The 16312-nt window shown below is 49.7% G+C and overlaps 2 protein-coding genes across 11 annotated transcripts in view; one reads left to right on the top strand and one right to left on the bottom strand.

The window, feature by feature from the left end:
* NGB (neuroglobin) overlaps positions 1 to 5480 on the top strand; it is a 33783-nt gene extending 28303 nt beyond the window's left edge. The window contains exons 6-8 of the mRNA XM_075926808.1: positions 434 to 545; positions 1902 to 2021; positions 3266 to 5480. Coding sequence (XP_075782923.1) covers positions 434 to 545; positions 1902 to 2021; positions 3266 to 3412 — 379 coding nt within the window. The 3' untranslated portion in view covers positions 3413 to 5480. The remainder of the gene's footprint in view (positions 1 to 433; positions 546 to 1901; positions 2022 to 3265) is intronic.
* A 5933-nt stretch (positions 5481 to 11413) lies between these two features.
* TMEM63C (transmembrane protein 63C) overlaps positions 11414 to 16312 on the bottom strand; it is a 75463-nt gene continuing 70564 nt past the window's right edge. For all 10 annotated transcript variants that reach the window (XM_075926800.1, XM_014570817.3, XM_006117793.4 and 7 more), the window contains one exon: positions 11414 to 16128. In XM_075926800.1, the coding sequence (XP_075782915.1) occupies positions 15916 to 16128 (213 nt within the window). In that variant the 3' untranslated portion in view covers positions 11414 to 15915. The remainder of the gene's footprint in view (positions 16129 to 16312) is intronic.

The raw sequence follows: 16312 nt of genomic DNA on the forward strand, positions 1-16312 counted from the left end.
TACAGCTTTATACAATTCTGTTTAAGATATCTGGCTGGAGCATTCTGGGTCTTCCTGAAATTGGTGAAGTCAGAAATCAGGAAATTTATAAAATCGGGAATTGCAAGAGTTGAGATGATAAACAAGCAGGAATAAGGAATTCAGCCAAGAAAGAGGTCAGGCTAAGGATGCATTCTAGCAAGGCCCAGAGCTAATGCTAGGGACCCATAAAGCCACCAAAAACAGAGGCTTTTTTGTAGCCAGAGCTCACCAAGCTATCCCAAATTATTTATCTTTCTTTCATCACTTAATTGATGATGAGGTCCAGTCACCTTCTGGGTGCTGGTGGAGGCTGGTGAATGGATTGGCAAGGGGGGTTATCCTCTTGATGATGGTGGTAGAATCACTTTATAAGAAGCGTGAAAAGTCTGGGGTTTCTCTCTTTCTGTTGCAGGTTGTTTGATCTGGACCCTGACCTGTTGCCCCTCTTCCAGTACAATTGCAGACAGTTTTCCAGCCCTCAGGAATGCCTCTCTTCGCCTGAGTTCCTGGATCACATTAGGAAGGTAAGGGGTGAAGAGGCCAATATGATCAGCGTTGCACAGTATAGAGCAAATACTCAAAAGGGAGAAGCCCTGAGTAACAAGCTCTACATTGGAGGGCTAGGTCTCTTTATGTCCATTTGTCATGAAATGTCAGACAACTCACTCCCTGAGATACGAACATTTGTAAAGTTCTGGCAGGGGCAAATCCTCTTGAGTACTGCAATGATGGTTGGGTGCTGTGTGTTCTTATGCTCTCCCCACAGTTGTTGAGTCACTTTGGTGAAAATCAAAGGACTGGGTTCTTATTCTGAAGTGTGTGTGTGTGTGTGTGTGTGTGTGTGTGTGTGTGTGCGCGCGCGCTGTTTAGATGACTCAGGACTGACCAAAGTAGAGAATGAAAGTCCTCTTGTTAGCTACACACAGAACAGGAAAGTCCAAGCACTTACATGTCACTGTGACGGTAGGATATAAAACCTTCGATGATGAGAGGCCATGGACAAAGTTCCTGCTGTACCTAAAGGACAGGCATCACCAGTGACCTCCTCCTGAATGTTCTCTTGCTGCAGTAGCAGAGCCTGAAATCCCACATCCCATTCAGTTACCCATCCTCAGGGACAGGTGACTCCTCCTCAGACATGGAGGGTAGAAATAGGGAAATAAAATATCTATATATCCTCTTGGAGGAGGTTAATGTGCTTAATGCAGCATAACAGAATCCCTTCTTTCAGCCCTGAAATGCAGTCATCTCGGGTGGAATGCTGCAGCTATTTAACGACACGTTGCAGTGCTCCATAATGGTTTGTTACAGAAAATGAAGAAAAATTCCATATCCTACTGAATGGAAAGGGAAAAATTAGGGAGGCAGAATGTAATGATCCATGTTGGTATTTGACTAGGATTCCTCAACACTTGCCAAAAGGGTCTTGGGAGCTACAATGGTCACATCCTCAGCTTCAGGTCTCAGCCAATAAACTACATTTCCAGCATCTCAGTGTCACAGAGAGAAGAGTGCCACTTACAGAATCACTCACACCACTTGCCATACCACCTGCTGTTCTGCTAAGCTTGTGAGATCTGGTAGGATAACAGCCTCCTAAGGTGAAACGGTTGGCCCTTGGGTTTGCCTTTGCCAGAAGAAGGAGATGACGTACACAAGTGGAGAGGGCTGTGGCTGTGTTTAACAGAATACAGGTTTCCATCAGGCTCCATGAAGTTCTGACCAAGCTCTTTAGCAAAATGGAGCAGAGCAGAACAGGCCTTCGGAGTAGAACAACAGGCTAGGAGTGGCCCCATGGCTGATGATGAGAAGGCTGTTTTGAAATTTTGTTCCCGGCAGAGGTGCTCTGCTAATTCTGTCCTCTCTGGTTTCCCCTGCAGGTGATGCTTGTGATAGATGCTGCTGTGACCCACTTGGAGAACTTGTCCTCTCTGGAAGAATATCTCACCAACTTGGGCAAGAAACACCAGGCAGTTGGGGTGAAGGTGGATTCTTTCTCGGTGAGGCATCTTCTTTCTTCAGACTACTTTTGCCACAACATTCTTCCAGCTTCATCCATGTTGCCATTCTGCCCCACTGTGAGTGGCAGTGCATGCATGCATGTTTTCCTCATTGTGCTGAAGCTGGGTTCCAGGTCTTATTTAACTCAGGGCAAGAGAACTGGCAGCCCAACCTAATCCCAGAATCTGAAGCACTACAAGGTGACCAGCCCAGGGGATTGCCAGATGTGTGATCACTTCTCAGCTCTCCCCTTCCCTCCCTCTCCCAGGTGGTGAGGCATAAATATCCTGATCCCTTATTTCAGACCCCAGCTTCCCCCTATCCTGTTAACAAACAAGAGCAGAAAGCCTAGAGCATGAGGCATGTTAACCTGAAGATATGTAGGCTTTGTTCCTTTACTCCCCCTCCCCCCGAGTGTGATGTCTTGTGCCACGAGTCAAAGTGCTTGGCAGACTGAGCTAGAATCACCACTGGTGGTGAATTATCCCTCTCTGGGGCTTGTTTCTAGCAGCCTGGCTGAGAGAGGCTCTGTGGGGAACCAGTATGTTTATTCCATATCCAATCAGCTATTCACAGGGAAGCAGCAGAACTGCCGTGTCAGTAAAGGGGGCTGAGTTGGAGATGTTGTGTTATGTAGTGGAGAATTCCCAGGGTAGGATGGGCTTTGACTATCAAGTGTAGTCTGATACACTGTGGTCTCTACTTGCTGCTAGAAATAGCTTCCACAGTTTTGCCTGTCTGCTTTCAGATGTCACCACCAGCCTCCTCTGGTGCTAACCTAGGAGAGTGTGCAGGTTTTCTACATCTGGGAGCCGTAGAATTAATAGTCTTGCCAGAGTCTCGCCCCCATCCCTTTCTGCTGGAAACCTTCATTCAGCACTTTCCTGTGCTCCCTTTAGAGGTTCCCATAAAGGGAGCTATAAGGGAGATCAATTGAGAGTGTGTGTGGGAGGAGTTACAAAGCAATATTGGGCAATGGAAGTTGGTGGGGAGTGGACATCCCACAAGAAGAGGTGGGTGTGCAGCCTGGAGACGTTTTTGAAAATTGTAGGAGGATTGTAGGAGATTGGTAGGAAGGAGGAGTGGGGACAGGACGGCTATAGGTGGCTGTGTTGTCTTGTTCTAGGCAGTGCAACAGGGAAGGTGATGAAGAATAAATTCAGCAGGAGAGAAACTGACAGCATTTTTGTACTGAAGCTTCTGCCCTTGACCTCTGATCCTGGTGCCTCTATTTGGTTTGCAGGCAGTGGGAGAATCCTTGCTCTTCATGCTGGAGAAATGCCTCAGTACTGCCTTCAGCTCAGATGTGAGAGAGGCTTGGACCAAGCTGTATGGTGCCGTGGTGAAAGCCATGAGCCGTGGCTGGGATGCACGTAAAGAGGGGGAATAGACCCAGCAAGCTTGGTCTCTGGCTCTTCTGTTCCTAGCCCAGAATCAGCTCTGAGGACAGAGTCAGTTCCCCCTTCCAGTCACACCCATTCCAGGGCTATCTCAGTAGCTCTCTGTCTTGCTTTGATCTTACCCACATCTTTGCCTCTGACAATGGTCAATGTGATTCCCCCTTTAATTGCACTGCAGTGAATCCTGGCATCCACCTCCAGGGAGCAGGGTAGAGCTGGGCTGTGGCCATTTCAGCCCACAAAGATGGAATGAGCTTTTCACAAACTGAAGCTGTCATCCCTCAAACTTCTAATTTGTCTCAACACACAAATATTCTCCTGGAGTCACTGCAGATTGGTTAATCCTTGTTCTTTATTCCCTCTGCATTAGCCCTAGAGTAGATCCCTGTCCTTTTTCTATGTAAGGTTATCACAGCTGTGAGCATTTCCTAGGGAGAGGCTGAGTAGTGTAGCTTTTTGAACATGGAACTGGGTTAATCCCAATGTAAGGCTTCTCTTACCAGGTCTGAACTGCTAGCTGGCTGGATTTGGAATGATTTGGATGGCTGATTTAATGTGATAGCTAGCTGAAGTGCAGCAGCTACCCGGGCTTTTTAAATTGTCTTCCCCTAAAGTAAATTATACAAAATAAATACAAACACAGACTTTGTATTAGAATCAAAGTGACAGATGCAGCTTTCTCCTGGGAGCAGCTTCCAAAAACCATCATGGTTCTTAGCTAAAGAGAATGTAGCTGTAATTCTTCCTATTTACTTATCACTTACATATTTATGGCTTCCTGGAGTCTGAGGGATAACTTCTACCTCTCACTGAAATGCAGCCGCTCTTGGTGTGGAATAAGATGTCTGATTAGCAGCATACAACAGTGCTGTGACCCATTTTAGGACAGGAATTGAGTAAGTATCCAATTGAAAACAGAAGGAATGTTCAAGGGGTAGAACTGGAATTTGATTTGTACCCTGGGAATAAGATCTTGACTCCTGTGAAGTGACCCATGGGATTTTAAATGACCCCACATGGCTATGAACTCGGGTTTATTCCTTATCTGAGGCACTGCTCCTCCAGAAGCACAGCACAGCCTACTTGGGGCATTGGTACTGATTGAGGGAAGAGCACATCCTACTGAAGGTCCAGCACTGCTTCCTACAGGACCTGGATTTTCCATGGCGATCTCCCATCCGAGCACTAGTTAGGTATGACTCCTGTTATGTTAATGAAACTGCTACCCAGTATCCCTCACCTTCTCACAACACTCAAATCTGTTGTTTTGGTAGCAGCTCTGTGCCAGTTAGAACCCTCCACTGCATATTGTAGGGAGGCGAGTGTGGGCATGCTGGTTATCAAATGCTTGCCATTCACTGCATCTTTGATAGCTGTAGCTTTCTTTTATCCAGAGGGACCCTCCTTTTCTCTCCTTATAGGTTTTTGGGCTCCATTCTTCTTTTTTCCTTTTCTGCTACTCTGAGCATGGTACCAGCTCTCCCTTCTTACTGCTTCCCTCTCTGAAAGCCAAGCTGGGTGAATGTGGTAACTCTCCTCTAGTTTGCAACTCCCAGCTAATTAGGGAGGGAGCAGCTAGGCTTGGATCCAGGAGAACAGCACTGTGCCTGTCTGTCCCAGCAGGGAGAGTCAGGTGCTCCACTGTAGAGTTTTGAAAGGTGATCAGTGCATATCCAATGCCTCCTATGCTGCTGTAAATGTATGAGGTCTAAGACTTGCTCTCTGTGTGTGTTGTGGCTGAATGGGCAGCTGCGTGTGATGAATAGACACATGTGGGTATAAACTACTACATCAAATACTGTAAGCCTTCCCTCTCCCACCCAGCTTTCATAACTCCTCAACCTGATCTACTCTCTGCCGTGTTTTGTGTAATTTCTAAGAGAAATAAACCAGCTGTGTGTGTGTGTGTGTTCCTCCTAGCCTTGCCTGGACTGTGTTTAATAGACAGCTGTACAGCAACAATGTTTGTACTTAAACCACACCTTTCATTCAGTGGCTGATTTAAGGTGACTTAGAAAGGGTTGTTGTTTTTTTTAAATAAAAAAACAAGTTGCTGCCTTTTGGGGCTTAATTATTTCAGAATAAAAGACCCAAAAGGTTAAAACATGGGACTGGGAGAGGGAGGGTTTTATTTCATTTCTGCGTGATTCTTGGAAACTGCACAAATGTCAAGTCTGGCCTTGCCTGGCTTTGCTGGAGGACTGCTCAGTGGCCTCAGATGTCTATTGGGAACTTTTTCCCATGTCCCTTATTAGAAGGAGCAGGCTGTTGAATCTTTAACAAAGATGTCCTTTTTATTAATGGCTCATTAACCCATAGAGTTAAATAGCCCCTAATGGGATCAAACAATTCTGAGCAGTCAGACGAATAATCCCTTCCCCTCTCAATTGTTCGTCTTCTCCTCTCACTTCCGTGATCATGCCTTTGCGCTAATTCTCCAGTTGCTGTCAGCTGTGTCTATGCTGGAGAACTGAACCATTGCTAATGGAAGCAGTGCCATAGCCCTGTGGGAAAGCCTGTTGTACAAAATATTCATGCTAACCATGTTGCTTCAGGTTAAAGAATATTGTGGGATTTGCCCCGACTGAGCTCCCTACTATACTGTCCCATTGCAGTCACTGTTTTGTATCCCCAGTTACCAGCATAGTACTCAGGATCACTGGCTTCTGGGAGATTTGGAAATGCCTAGTGGGTTACCTTGGTGATCTCTGGAGAATTGTGGGAGAAGACTTCAAATTCCCATAATTCCTGTGGGGAACTCCCATACATCCCCTGGAGCCAGCACCGGTTCCAAGCACTTTCCTCAAAATGGAGGCCAGCTCACGCTGGGTGGGAGAGGTAACTGTGAGTGTTTTCAAACAGCCCTCACAAAGCTCTGAGGGTGAGGCAGTGGAGCATGCTCCAGCAGTGTGTCCTGAGAGCTAGATATTAAAATGAGCCGTCCGTGGGGCTGCAGTCTGGCTCGCTTTACAGCTGGCTATTGGAACGTTCCTGGAATGTTAGCTTGTTTTAATCCTGCAGGTCTAACCCATGAGAATAGGAGCCCCTGCTCCTTCTGGAAAAGAAAAGGGCAGTGCCCCATGGAAGTTGGTTGCTCAGTTGAGCAGCAGATTGAGCTTGGATGAAGGCTATTCTGGGGTGGGGTAACAGGGAATGCACCGCACAGAAGTGTGATCAAGGGGGCACAGACCTGAATTCCAAATAGAAAACCAAGCAGAGAACTCCTCCTGTTTTCTTTTATCCATCATACAGAAGCTCAATAGACTTTTTTTTTTCTTTGCAAGTCACCTCTAAGGGCTTGCATCATGCCTGCTTATGGGGGAAGCTGAATCATGTTTTGAGGCAAAGCCAGGTCTCCAGGCTTCGAACCTCATGCTTTGATCACTCTATATGCACTTTGGAGATGAGCTAAAGGGGTGTTCAGGATTGGAGAGTGCAGCAATACAGCTTCTGTATCCCAGATCAGAGAAGGGTCATTTCTCTAATGCACACTGGGGTACTGACTGAGGGTGTTTTGTGGCTTTCCTGTAGGACCACCCTATCATAGCAGCATTTTCCAGGCCACAGGTTACAAAGATGCTTTTGCTGAAGAGGCTTTCAATCCTATTCTACTACTCTTCCCCCCCACAGCCACACCTTGGCTATGCCATTTTGCATTGGGCTGCATTATGTAATTTTTTAGCCCCAGCTGTGAGAGAGTTTTACAGGCAAATGGCTGTAATCAGCTGAGTGGTTTCTTTGAGTGACTGAGTGCTCTGAAGTGCAGAATAACAGTGCTCTAAACAATCCTGTTAGTCTCGATGAACCTTGTTGAGCACCCCTTCCACTCTGATGGAGGGAAGTGAGAGCTATCAGCCTCCATTAGCTCTTTAACATTGGCTTAAAAGTCAGCATTAACTAACTTTTAATGACAGTGACTCCAAAGCAACCACACAAGCCATTTTAATTTCTTTGCCTCTGAAACCAGAGGGGAGAAATTCATTGTTTACCAGCTGGGAAGGGTTGAAATCTGCAAAGGATTTATTTTGTGTGTGTGTGTGTGTGTGTGTGTGTGTGTGTTGAAATCTGCGAAGGATTTATTTTGTGTGTGTGTGTGTGTGTGTGTGTGTGTGTGTTTTCTGGACAATGGAGCAGAAAATAATTTCTTCTCACCATAATCCTGTGGAGGGATGAGAGAGTCAGGAAGTATCACCAATGTCCATGCACCCTGCTGGGGGTTTGCAGTCACTTTGGCCTGGTAACCTCTCCTTCCTGCAGCTCTGTTTTTAATTTGGCAGGGGAACCCAAAGATCTTAATTCTCATAATATACTTTTCCTCACCTGCCCCTGTCACTCATGCCCTGTCTGCTGTACCTGAAACCCTTCCCCAAAACATGGTGTGGGGTCACTTGCATCAGAGCCTCACACTGCCACCAGGCTTTCCTTGACCCCTGTGCATCCTTTCATTTGACCTTCTGTACCACAGTGACCCTCCTACCGCCAAACTGTCCCCCTAGGCCATAGCTGTCTCCTGTTTAGTGCACTAGACCAACTTCCCCATACCTAGCCATGCACCCTATCCTAATGGTTGTGAGCTCCATCAGCCTCCCTCCTCCAAGAGCTTTGCTCCTGAGAATGCCCATTGTATGGGCAGGAAGGGGCACTAACAACTTCACAGGCTAGATCCACAGCTCTGTGCATGAAGTCACTGGAGCCCCCCCACAACCCCTGCCCCCCAAGATCTGTACAGCCCTAGTCAAGGTTGCTTCCCTGTCTCCATTGCTGGAGGCTTAGGATAATTTGTCTCTATCCTGCCTGCTTTTTATTTAAAAAAAAATCATGATGACGGCAGAAGCAGGAGCTCTGATTTCCATGGTAACTGTACCATGAGCCTGCCAGGGCAGATGGCTGCCTGCAGCAGCACACAGCTCACTGGGTAAGCCCTTCCCTTTGCCCAGAGCATGGCAAGGAGTCCCAGGGAGAGCGGTGCTGGATAAATTGTGCAGCAGCAACTGTCAAAAGTCCCTGTGTAGGGGGCCCTGTGCTCCCTCAGGACTTTGGAGCACAGGTAGGCTCTTAGTAGAGATGATACGATAGAACGGTGAGAACCAAGAAACCCCTTTGCCTGTCCCATTCAGCGCTCGTGCTAAGCTGTTTCTGAGCAGGAGTGCCCTTAAAGGGGAAAGGCTGCCTGGCTGGGAGAGTCCAGGAGATAAATGTATTAAAGCCTCTGAAGCTATTTTGACTCCTCTGTGTGGTGGTTGAGGTCTTAATTTTCACTTCTCTGCTGTTCTTTCAAAAGCAGTGATGCAGGGGTCTGTATGCCTTACATAAGGCCCTTGGTGTGACTCTCAGACAACCCCCTTGCCTCTTGCCACCCTGCAGGAAAACTGCCCTCCACCGGTAATGCTGTGGTGCCTGCTCAGCCAGCTGTTGCTGCTCCCCTCTGCTGGGTTGCAGACCGATGAGCAGCTGGTGAGTGGAGGAGGCAGCTGCTGGCAGAGAAGCAAGCACAGGAAGGATGGAGAAGGAAGACAGGGTGGGGAAGGGAGCGCCCACAACTATGTCCACGCAGGTATGGGAGCAAGGCTGGTTCTAGCCAGCAGAGGGTGGGGGCTGGCTCTTAAGCCATCTTCCATGACCCAGTATTTACATGGAGCCCACCGCAGGGCAAGCTGCATTGCTTAAGGTTTCCCTTTGCATCCAGTTAGGATGCTGCCTTCAGCCTTGTGCTAACTGTGCCTGCAGGTGCAGCTGTCCTGAGCTCCAGTTCCCAAGCTGGATCTGTACAGGGGGCAGATGGAACTGGTGCTGGGGTGGGGAGCAACTCTATGCAGCAGTTCTGCCCTGAAGTCCTGCTTTGAAGAGAAACATGAATGTGCCTCACTGGCATTATTCTATACGCCTTGTTTTCTTTCTCCTCCTCCCCTGGTGTGTCCATTACCTCTCCCCCATTTTGCACAAAGTGTGCTTCTGGCTTAAGGTATAAGATCAGGCAAAGTGGGGAACTCTTTTCCCCTGGCTGGAGCAGCACAGCGGATCTTTGGAGCCTGTAGTGGGGTATTTCCACTCCAGAGCTTGGGGACATGCCTGTGTACTGTGCTGGTACCTCTCTGAAGCTACTGGTTTGGCCTGCAGACTCTGTCACAAAAAGAAAGAGCCTCTACCTGCTTTGATTGTGATGGAAACTTCAAAAAGGTGAAGAGGGAGAGCCCAAAGTGGAGGAGAGTCTGCAGGGCGCTTGGAACAGTAGCTTTGAGGGATGGAAATCGCTCCATTCGTCTAGGTGCTAGGTTCCTGCAGATGCCAAGTGTTGATAATTTAAATGTCACCATTTAATTCAGCACTGTCTTTTCTCATGTAATGCGAGAGAAGAGAGGGTCACAGATTGACACAATTTACTTGCAGAGATGGTTCTTTTTGGTGCCACAAGCTGGTGGTATTTGCTTGATAGCACTGCTCTCCCCACATGCACAGTTTTTGCCCCTGAGAAAGGGTGGTGGTGCATTCAGCTTAGCCCAGTGGAGCTGAATGGCAACACAACTTCATTTTGAACATCTTTAAAACCTACTGTGAGCAGCCTCTTCTTTTGGTGGCTCACTGGGACAAGTCCCTCCCCATCCTTGGATCTTTACCTGGACATGTCCCATGCTCTAGGGCAAGGCTACTCAACACACAGGCCGCATGCGGCCCATAGTGCATTTGTTTGCGGCCTGTGGTGTGGTTTGGGTTTACGCAGAGCTCAACACGTGGCCCGCGGGTAGGAGCCAATACAAAAAAGTAGTCAATATAATGGTCTTCTGTTGCTATGTGTTTTAGTAGTTAAATTCCTGGATTGTCATTGCTCATTAAAAGTGCTGTCATATGGGTGGAAATTGGGTAAATATTGCATTTTATTAATATCAGCAGAACTGATTTAAATGGGGCCTGCGTGTTGTGTGGTCTTGCCTTAATCTTTGTATTCATGCCTGTCAGTGTGAAAGAAGCTATTTGCATATATATTTGCATGTATATGCAACTACTCTTAAGTTGTGGTCTGCAGCATGTGCTGAGTATCATTGTGGCTCTTGGGGCTTGCAAAGCTGAGTAGCTCTGGTCTAGAGTATGTTTACACTAGGAAATTATTTTGAAACAACTACATTCAATTTAACTCCCAATTTTACACAATCAAAATAGCATGTCCCCACTATGGGGAAGCCTCAAAACTAATCCAAGGCAAGCTCCGTTAATGTGGATGCACTACCTCAACTTAGACCTCCAGGAAGCACTAGGGAGTAATCAGTTTGAATTACTCTGGGAAGTAATTATTTCGAAATAGCGGCACTGGAGTGTTGACACGACCACTATTTTGAAATAACTATTTCAAAATTAGTGTCATACCCTGGGAAAAGCAGAAGTAGATTTCAAAATAAGTGGCTTATTATTTCAAAATAACAAGCTTGGTAGTGTAGACATTCTGCTTATAAATTCAACCTAAGGAAGTTATTTCAAAATAATGCCCTAGTGTAGACCAGAGTCTAAGAAGTTCCATGTGTTATAGGAAGAATCCAAATAATCCAATTGAGTTCTTCCCCAGGGAGAGCATATTCCAACCTCTTGTACCCTGAATCAGAGGGAACAGGTGCTGGGTCAGCCCCATCTCTAGCCCAGACTGGAGTCTGTGAGCAGGAGCAGTTTATTTGACACAACAGAGCTGTGTCGCTGACAGTGCTGGGCCAGACAGGCTGACAGGAAGGGGAGCTGTTTATCTGAGCACCTCTTCTGTGTTAAAGGGCAGTAAAATAAACCAAGGAAAAGAAGCCACATTGCTACAAGATACTCACTGCAGTAAGAGACCAGAGAGCGAATACAGGCCCCGGATTTAGAAAGGAAAGGCATTATTTTTATGCACTGTAACAGCAGCTCTCCGTGGACTCACCCAGCATCAATGTCCTTCATGGCACACATCCCTGCCTCTCCTGCTGCTTCAGTGAGGTGTGCTGCAGTGTAAACAGGTGGCATTTACTGCAGGCTACAACTGGGCGAAGTTGTTTTAATCAAGGCACGGTCATAGCGATAAATAACAAGGTACAGAACTCTGGCACATTCCTATAGTGTGACAGCCAAGGGAAAGTCAGACAAGGAGTCAGGGCTCCTCAAGGACACCATGCCACTCACAGGCACTTTGCTTCCATACCAGAGAAACAGCAAGAGAGAGGCGTTGAGGTTAGTTGATCAGGTGCTGATAGCATCAAATTGGCTCCAGCAGGAGAGGCAGCATCAGGAACAATCCACCTTCCCACAGACCTGGGCCAGACCAACCAGTGGGTGTAGCCAGCACAAGGTGGCAGTTAGTCCAGGGACACGGATGGGAGGGGAATAGCTGTCTGAGGGGAGGGGTGAGTGCATAGGGATGTATGTATGGGGTAGAGCATGGATGGGGGTGAGACAGATGCAATGAGACAGATGTGTGTTTGGCTGAATGGCTGTGGTCATGGGTGCAGAACCAATGGGAGGGTCACCCATCTCTCCAGTATCTCTGCTTTTGCAGCTCATTTCTTCTGCTCCTGATTTTGACATCCCAAGCAAGTCCCATTCTTCTGTTTTCCCTGGCTTCAGAGCTACTGTGACTTTGCACTGCCACTGTCCCATGCTTCTCTCCCCCCCCCCCCACACACACACCTCCCCCAACACTCACCCTCTGGCACTGACTGGGAGCAAATGTGATGCTGCAGTGTCACCCAGGCCACAGTAAATAACCCAGCCCTGAGGTGCTGAATACTCCTCCCAGCTGCACTCAGCTGCCCTCCCCCAATGCAGATAGGCTGCCTGGCTCACCAAACCCACTGCGTGCTCATTGGGGAATGTTAACGCACTAAGAACTCCACCCTCCTGCCTGTCCCAGTCAAGCCTTCTGTCCTCAGCCTGGCCTTCCTACCACACTAAGGAGACTAGGCCTGCTTGCTTTCCCTTGGGGGGGGGGGGGCCTCATTTGTGCACCAGCATCAGCTCCCCCACTAGCCTGGCTCAAAGAGGGGTTGGCATTATGGCTGCTTGGAGGGCAGCAGGGGCGCCAATGTATTTTTAATCCCTCACACTTTGTTTTTACTTCATGGTTTATTCGGTAGCTACAGTGATGGACTGGCCGCTAGAATGGGGGCAGAGTGCAGCTCACATGCTCTCTTCTGTCTTCCCCCACCCCACTGCTCAGTTGCTGGCAGGGCTACATTCAGCCTGAAGCCACACAGCTCAGTAAATAGCATGTTGGCTTGGCTCGCTGTACTTCTGGGGAATGCTGTGCTGCTGCAGTCATGCAGAGCACGGCCCCAACCCACTGGTTTGCTGCCCTGCAGAAAACAATGACTTTTTGAAGGGGAAACAAGTCATGCCCCACACACACCCAGCAGTGTGGGTGTGTCGTTCAGGTGCGTAGCACAGCAGGTCAATCAGCATGGAGCTGTGGGTTCCTCCCCTGTGCTGGTTCCAATGCTAGTCCCAAGTCAGGGCAGACCCGCTCGAAAAAACCAACCCTTCCCTGGTGGCAGGATGCGTGGCGCTCCCCAGACCACATGCATCCTGCCTCCATTGCTCCTCAGCCACTTGGGGAGCACTGTACTTGGTGCTGCTCCCTAGTTCATCTAACACTTCTGCATCTGGACCCAGACACCCTCCCAATTGAGCCACCCACACCCATCCTGCTGCACCTCTCCCCTGTAGCTGGAGGGCCCCCCACTCTGGATCCCTCACTGAGCCACCTGCACCTAGAGGCCTTAAATCCCCTCGCCCCTCACCTGGATCCCACATTAGGACCCTGCTGGGCTGAACCTACTTTCCCCCTCTGTGTGCTTGGGAAGAGGGGCCAAAGCCCCAGGGTTTTTAGGGGTAGATGCAGCCCTTGTGCTGGGTCTGGAGTAGTCTCATGAGTGAGTCTTGTCGGGGGGGGGGGGGGGGGGGGATGGGAGCAGTGCTGAGTGACCGCCCACAGGCCTGTGCAGACTCCTCACTGCCATGTGGGAGCTGTCACATCTATTTATTGAGAAATAACATTTGCAGCTTTTTATTGTTTCACTTTTTTTTTAGGGGGGGGGAGAGGTTTGGTAGAGAAGGCCCTCAAGTAATCACTGGCTGATGCCACCCTGAGGCTTGCACTGCAGCAGAGCTGAGCCCGTGGGTGACTGTCCTGCAAGCTCAAATAGCTTTAAAAGCTTACGGTTCACTGCACCGGTTGAGCTTAGTAGTGACAACTGCCAAGTGCTCATCAGCTGGCAGGTTAATGCCAGGTGAATTGGGGCCCTCCAGAGAACAGCCCCTCCACCCTGAATGCAGCCTATCCACATCCAAACCCATCTGGTGTGCTTTGAGCCTCTTTGGGTGTGTGCATGTGTGAGCGAGAGCAAAAGCGAGATGAGCCTGTAAGTAAGTGCCAAGTACAAGTGGTACTGCACTTGGACAGAGCCATGCTTTGGCTGCCTTTGTAAACACTGTGGTGCTGGGTACCTGTTAAACAGGTTCAGCAGCCCACCCACAAGGTGGCTGAATTTCAGTGATGGGTGGGGTGAGAGTGGACAGTATAAAAGCCCTTTGCTACCACCAGTGGCATTAGTCTAGCACTGACTTCTCTTTCCCTACCCCTTTGCTCCATGCAGGTCATGCATCAGCAGCTGCTGGCAGGGGAAGTGGGTGTGTGTGAGACCATCCAGCTGTGAACTGACAGCCTTTGCGGTTGGAAACCAGTTTCACTAGACTTTAACCCCTTCACTGTGAGCATCAGCCTGGCCTTTGTGCTGTTCATGCTCTACCCTGGGGCTGCATTTTCCCCTTTGCATATTATTTCCCCCCCCCCCCCCCCCCGAGGGTGGAGCTGATGCAGTTAACCCAGCTGTCTCACTTTCTACTCCTCACCTCAGGTGCCCTATCTGTGACCTGGACTAATGACACAGCCTGCCTTTGGGATAGGCTGAGACCCACAGTGAAAAGTGCTACAGAAGCACTAGGCTGAGCCTCTCACTTGGTTTAACTGGAGAGCTACAGGATTGAAGTCCCGCCCTCCCCCCCACCTCTATTACTATTAAAGTCTGCTGGAACCTGATGTCCAGTGTCAGCTCCACTCCCCCCCCTCCCTCCCTCCCCCCCCTGCACAATTCACCCCCCATGGGAACGCTGCAGGGCCAGCAGACCAGCTTTCATTAGCCACTTAGGAATTTCCAGCATGAGGCTGCTCCACGTGTTCTCAAGGCCAGGAGATGGGAACAGAGGTTTTCCAGAAGGGTTCCCCAGAGTAGCTTGTTCAACCACATGCATAAGCCCCTGCATGTATAGAATGCCCCTCCTCCCAGCTGCCTCTTTAATTAATCCCATGGAGACTACATGCATCTCCGGGGGTCATGCACAAAGAGCTAGCAGGCTGGAACATGCTGGTGTACAAAGAGTTAATGCTTCAGGGCGCACAACTCTCCAGTGGGTGCCTGTTAGTCCATCCAGGCATCAGCACTGTCCCCCTGTGGCACACTGTCTTATCTCCTGTACTCTGTGCTATGGGAAGCCAGGCCCCATATCTGATACTCAACCAAGGTCAAAAGACAGCGCTCAGCATTCACACACTCAGCCACAAGCAGACGAAAGGTGCGGGGCGGGGCGGGGGGGGGGGGGGGGGGTGAGAGGGAAGAGGAGGAACAGATGACACCCAGGCCCTGCACTGTGACCCAGCTGAAAGGGCAACTCCCCTGCCTTGCTCCTTGGGGCAGCAGCAATAGCAGCAGCAGCAGTAGTGAGTGAACTCACCACAAAGTTAGGGTTTGGCAGCTGCACATGAGGCTGGTTGGCTCCCATGGCAACCAAGGAAGTGCAGGCCTTTGCTTCTGCACTGCACACATTCATTGGCACTGCCTGGGCAATTTCCCTTGGCAGCAGGAGAACAATCCCGTTCCCCAGGCCCACCTCCCACGCTCTCAAAAATCTCTTGATAAAAGTGGTTCACCGCCACCTCTGTCCTGGCACAATGGGTCTGTGCACCCCCAAGCCCCAGTGGCCTTCCCGAAGGGATGCTGAACCAGAGGTGGGGAAAGCAAATAGGGATGCCTGAGGTCTGTGGTGACTGACCCTGACTCCAGGAGAAGGGAAAGCCAGGAGATGGCAGGCAGGCTACTGAGCATGAGATGCACTAGCAGTTGGCTCCAGCAGCTCAGAGCTGGAGCACAGGATGGAAGCAGGAGTCTCCCTGGGGTCTCTCTCTCAGTTCAGTTCTGTCTCCACTGCTGCTCGTTAGACCCCAGAATGTTCTTGTGCATGAGTGGGAGGCCACCCCACCCCAGCCCTGGGGCTTGGGCTCCTGCAGGCCAGGAAAGCCGTTGCTCTTCAGCAGTATTGGATCCGGTCAGGTAGCAGCACTGGATCCTCACCAGGGCCTCAGAGCTGGTGGCAGGGTTGCTACGGCAGCTCAGGAAGCTTGGGGCCTATAAGATGGAGTTTCCCACCCATTTTCAATACTCGATGCCGGTGTTTCTGTCCAGCTGGTGTTGCCGCTGCAGGAGGCTGCTCAGTGGTAATGGACCTGTTCCTCCAGTACAGGCCCAGTTCTGAATTCACCCTCCACAGTCTCCAGCTCTGTCTCAAAGCTCTGTGGACCGCCCTCCTCGCTGTTCTCCACTGGCTCCAGCCGGTTGCCCATTGTGCCATAGGACTGGTGAGCTGGGGAGGCCGCTGGTGTGAGGCTCAGCTCTGGCTCTTGCAGCACTGTGGCCACGAACATCTGGGGCACAAAGCAGACAAGGGGCTAGCAGCGAGGTGGACATGCTGTGCGCTTGGGCTGGGAAAGAGACCCCTCCACACACACTCAGAATCCAGGCTGGCTGAAAGCCGGGGTTTGATTGGCAGTGAGGCTGGGGCATCTGAGCGTGTTACCTTCCATCCACAAGAGCTGCGCCCCAGGCGAT

Source organism: Pelodiscus sinensis, chromosome 4 (genome assembly GCF_049634645.1).
Source record: "Pelodiscus sinensis isolate JC-2024 chromosome 4, ASM4963464v1, whole genome shotgun sequence".
In the NCBI taxonomy this organism is placed as follows: Eukaryota; Metazoa; Chordata; order Testudines; family Trionychidae; genus Pelodiscus; species Pelodiscus sinensis.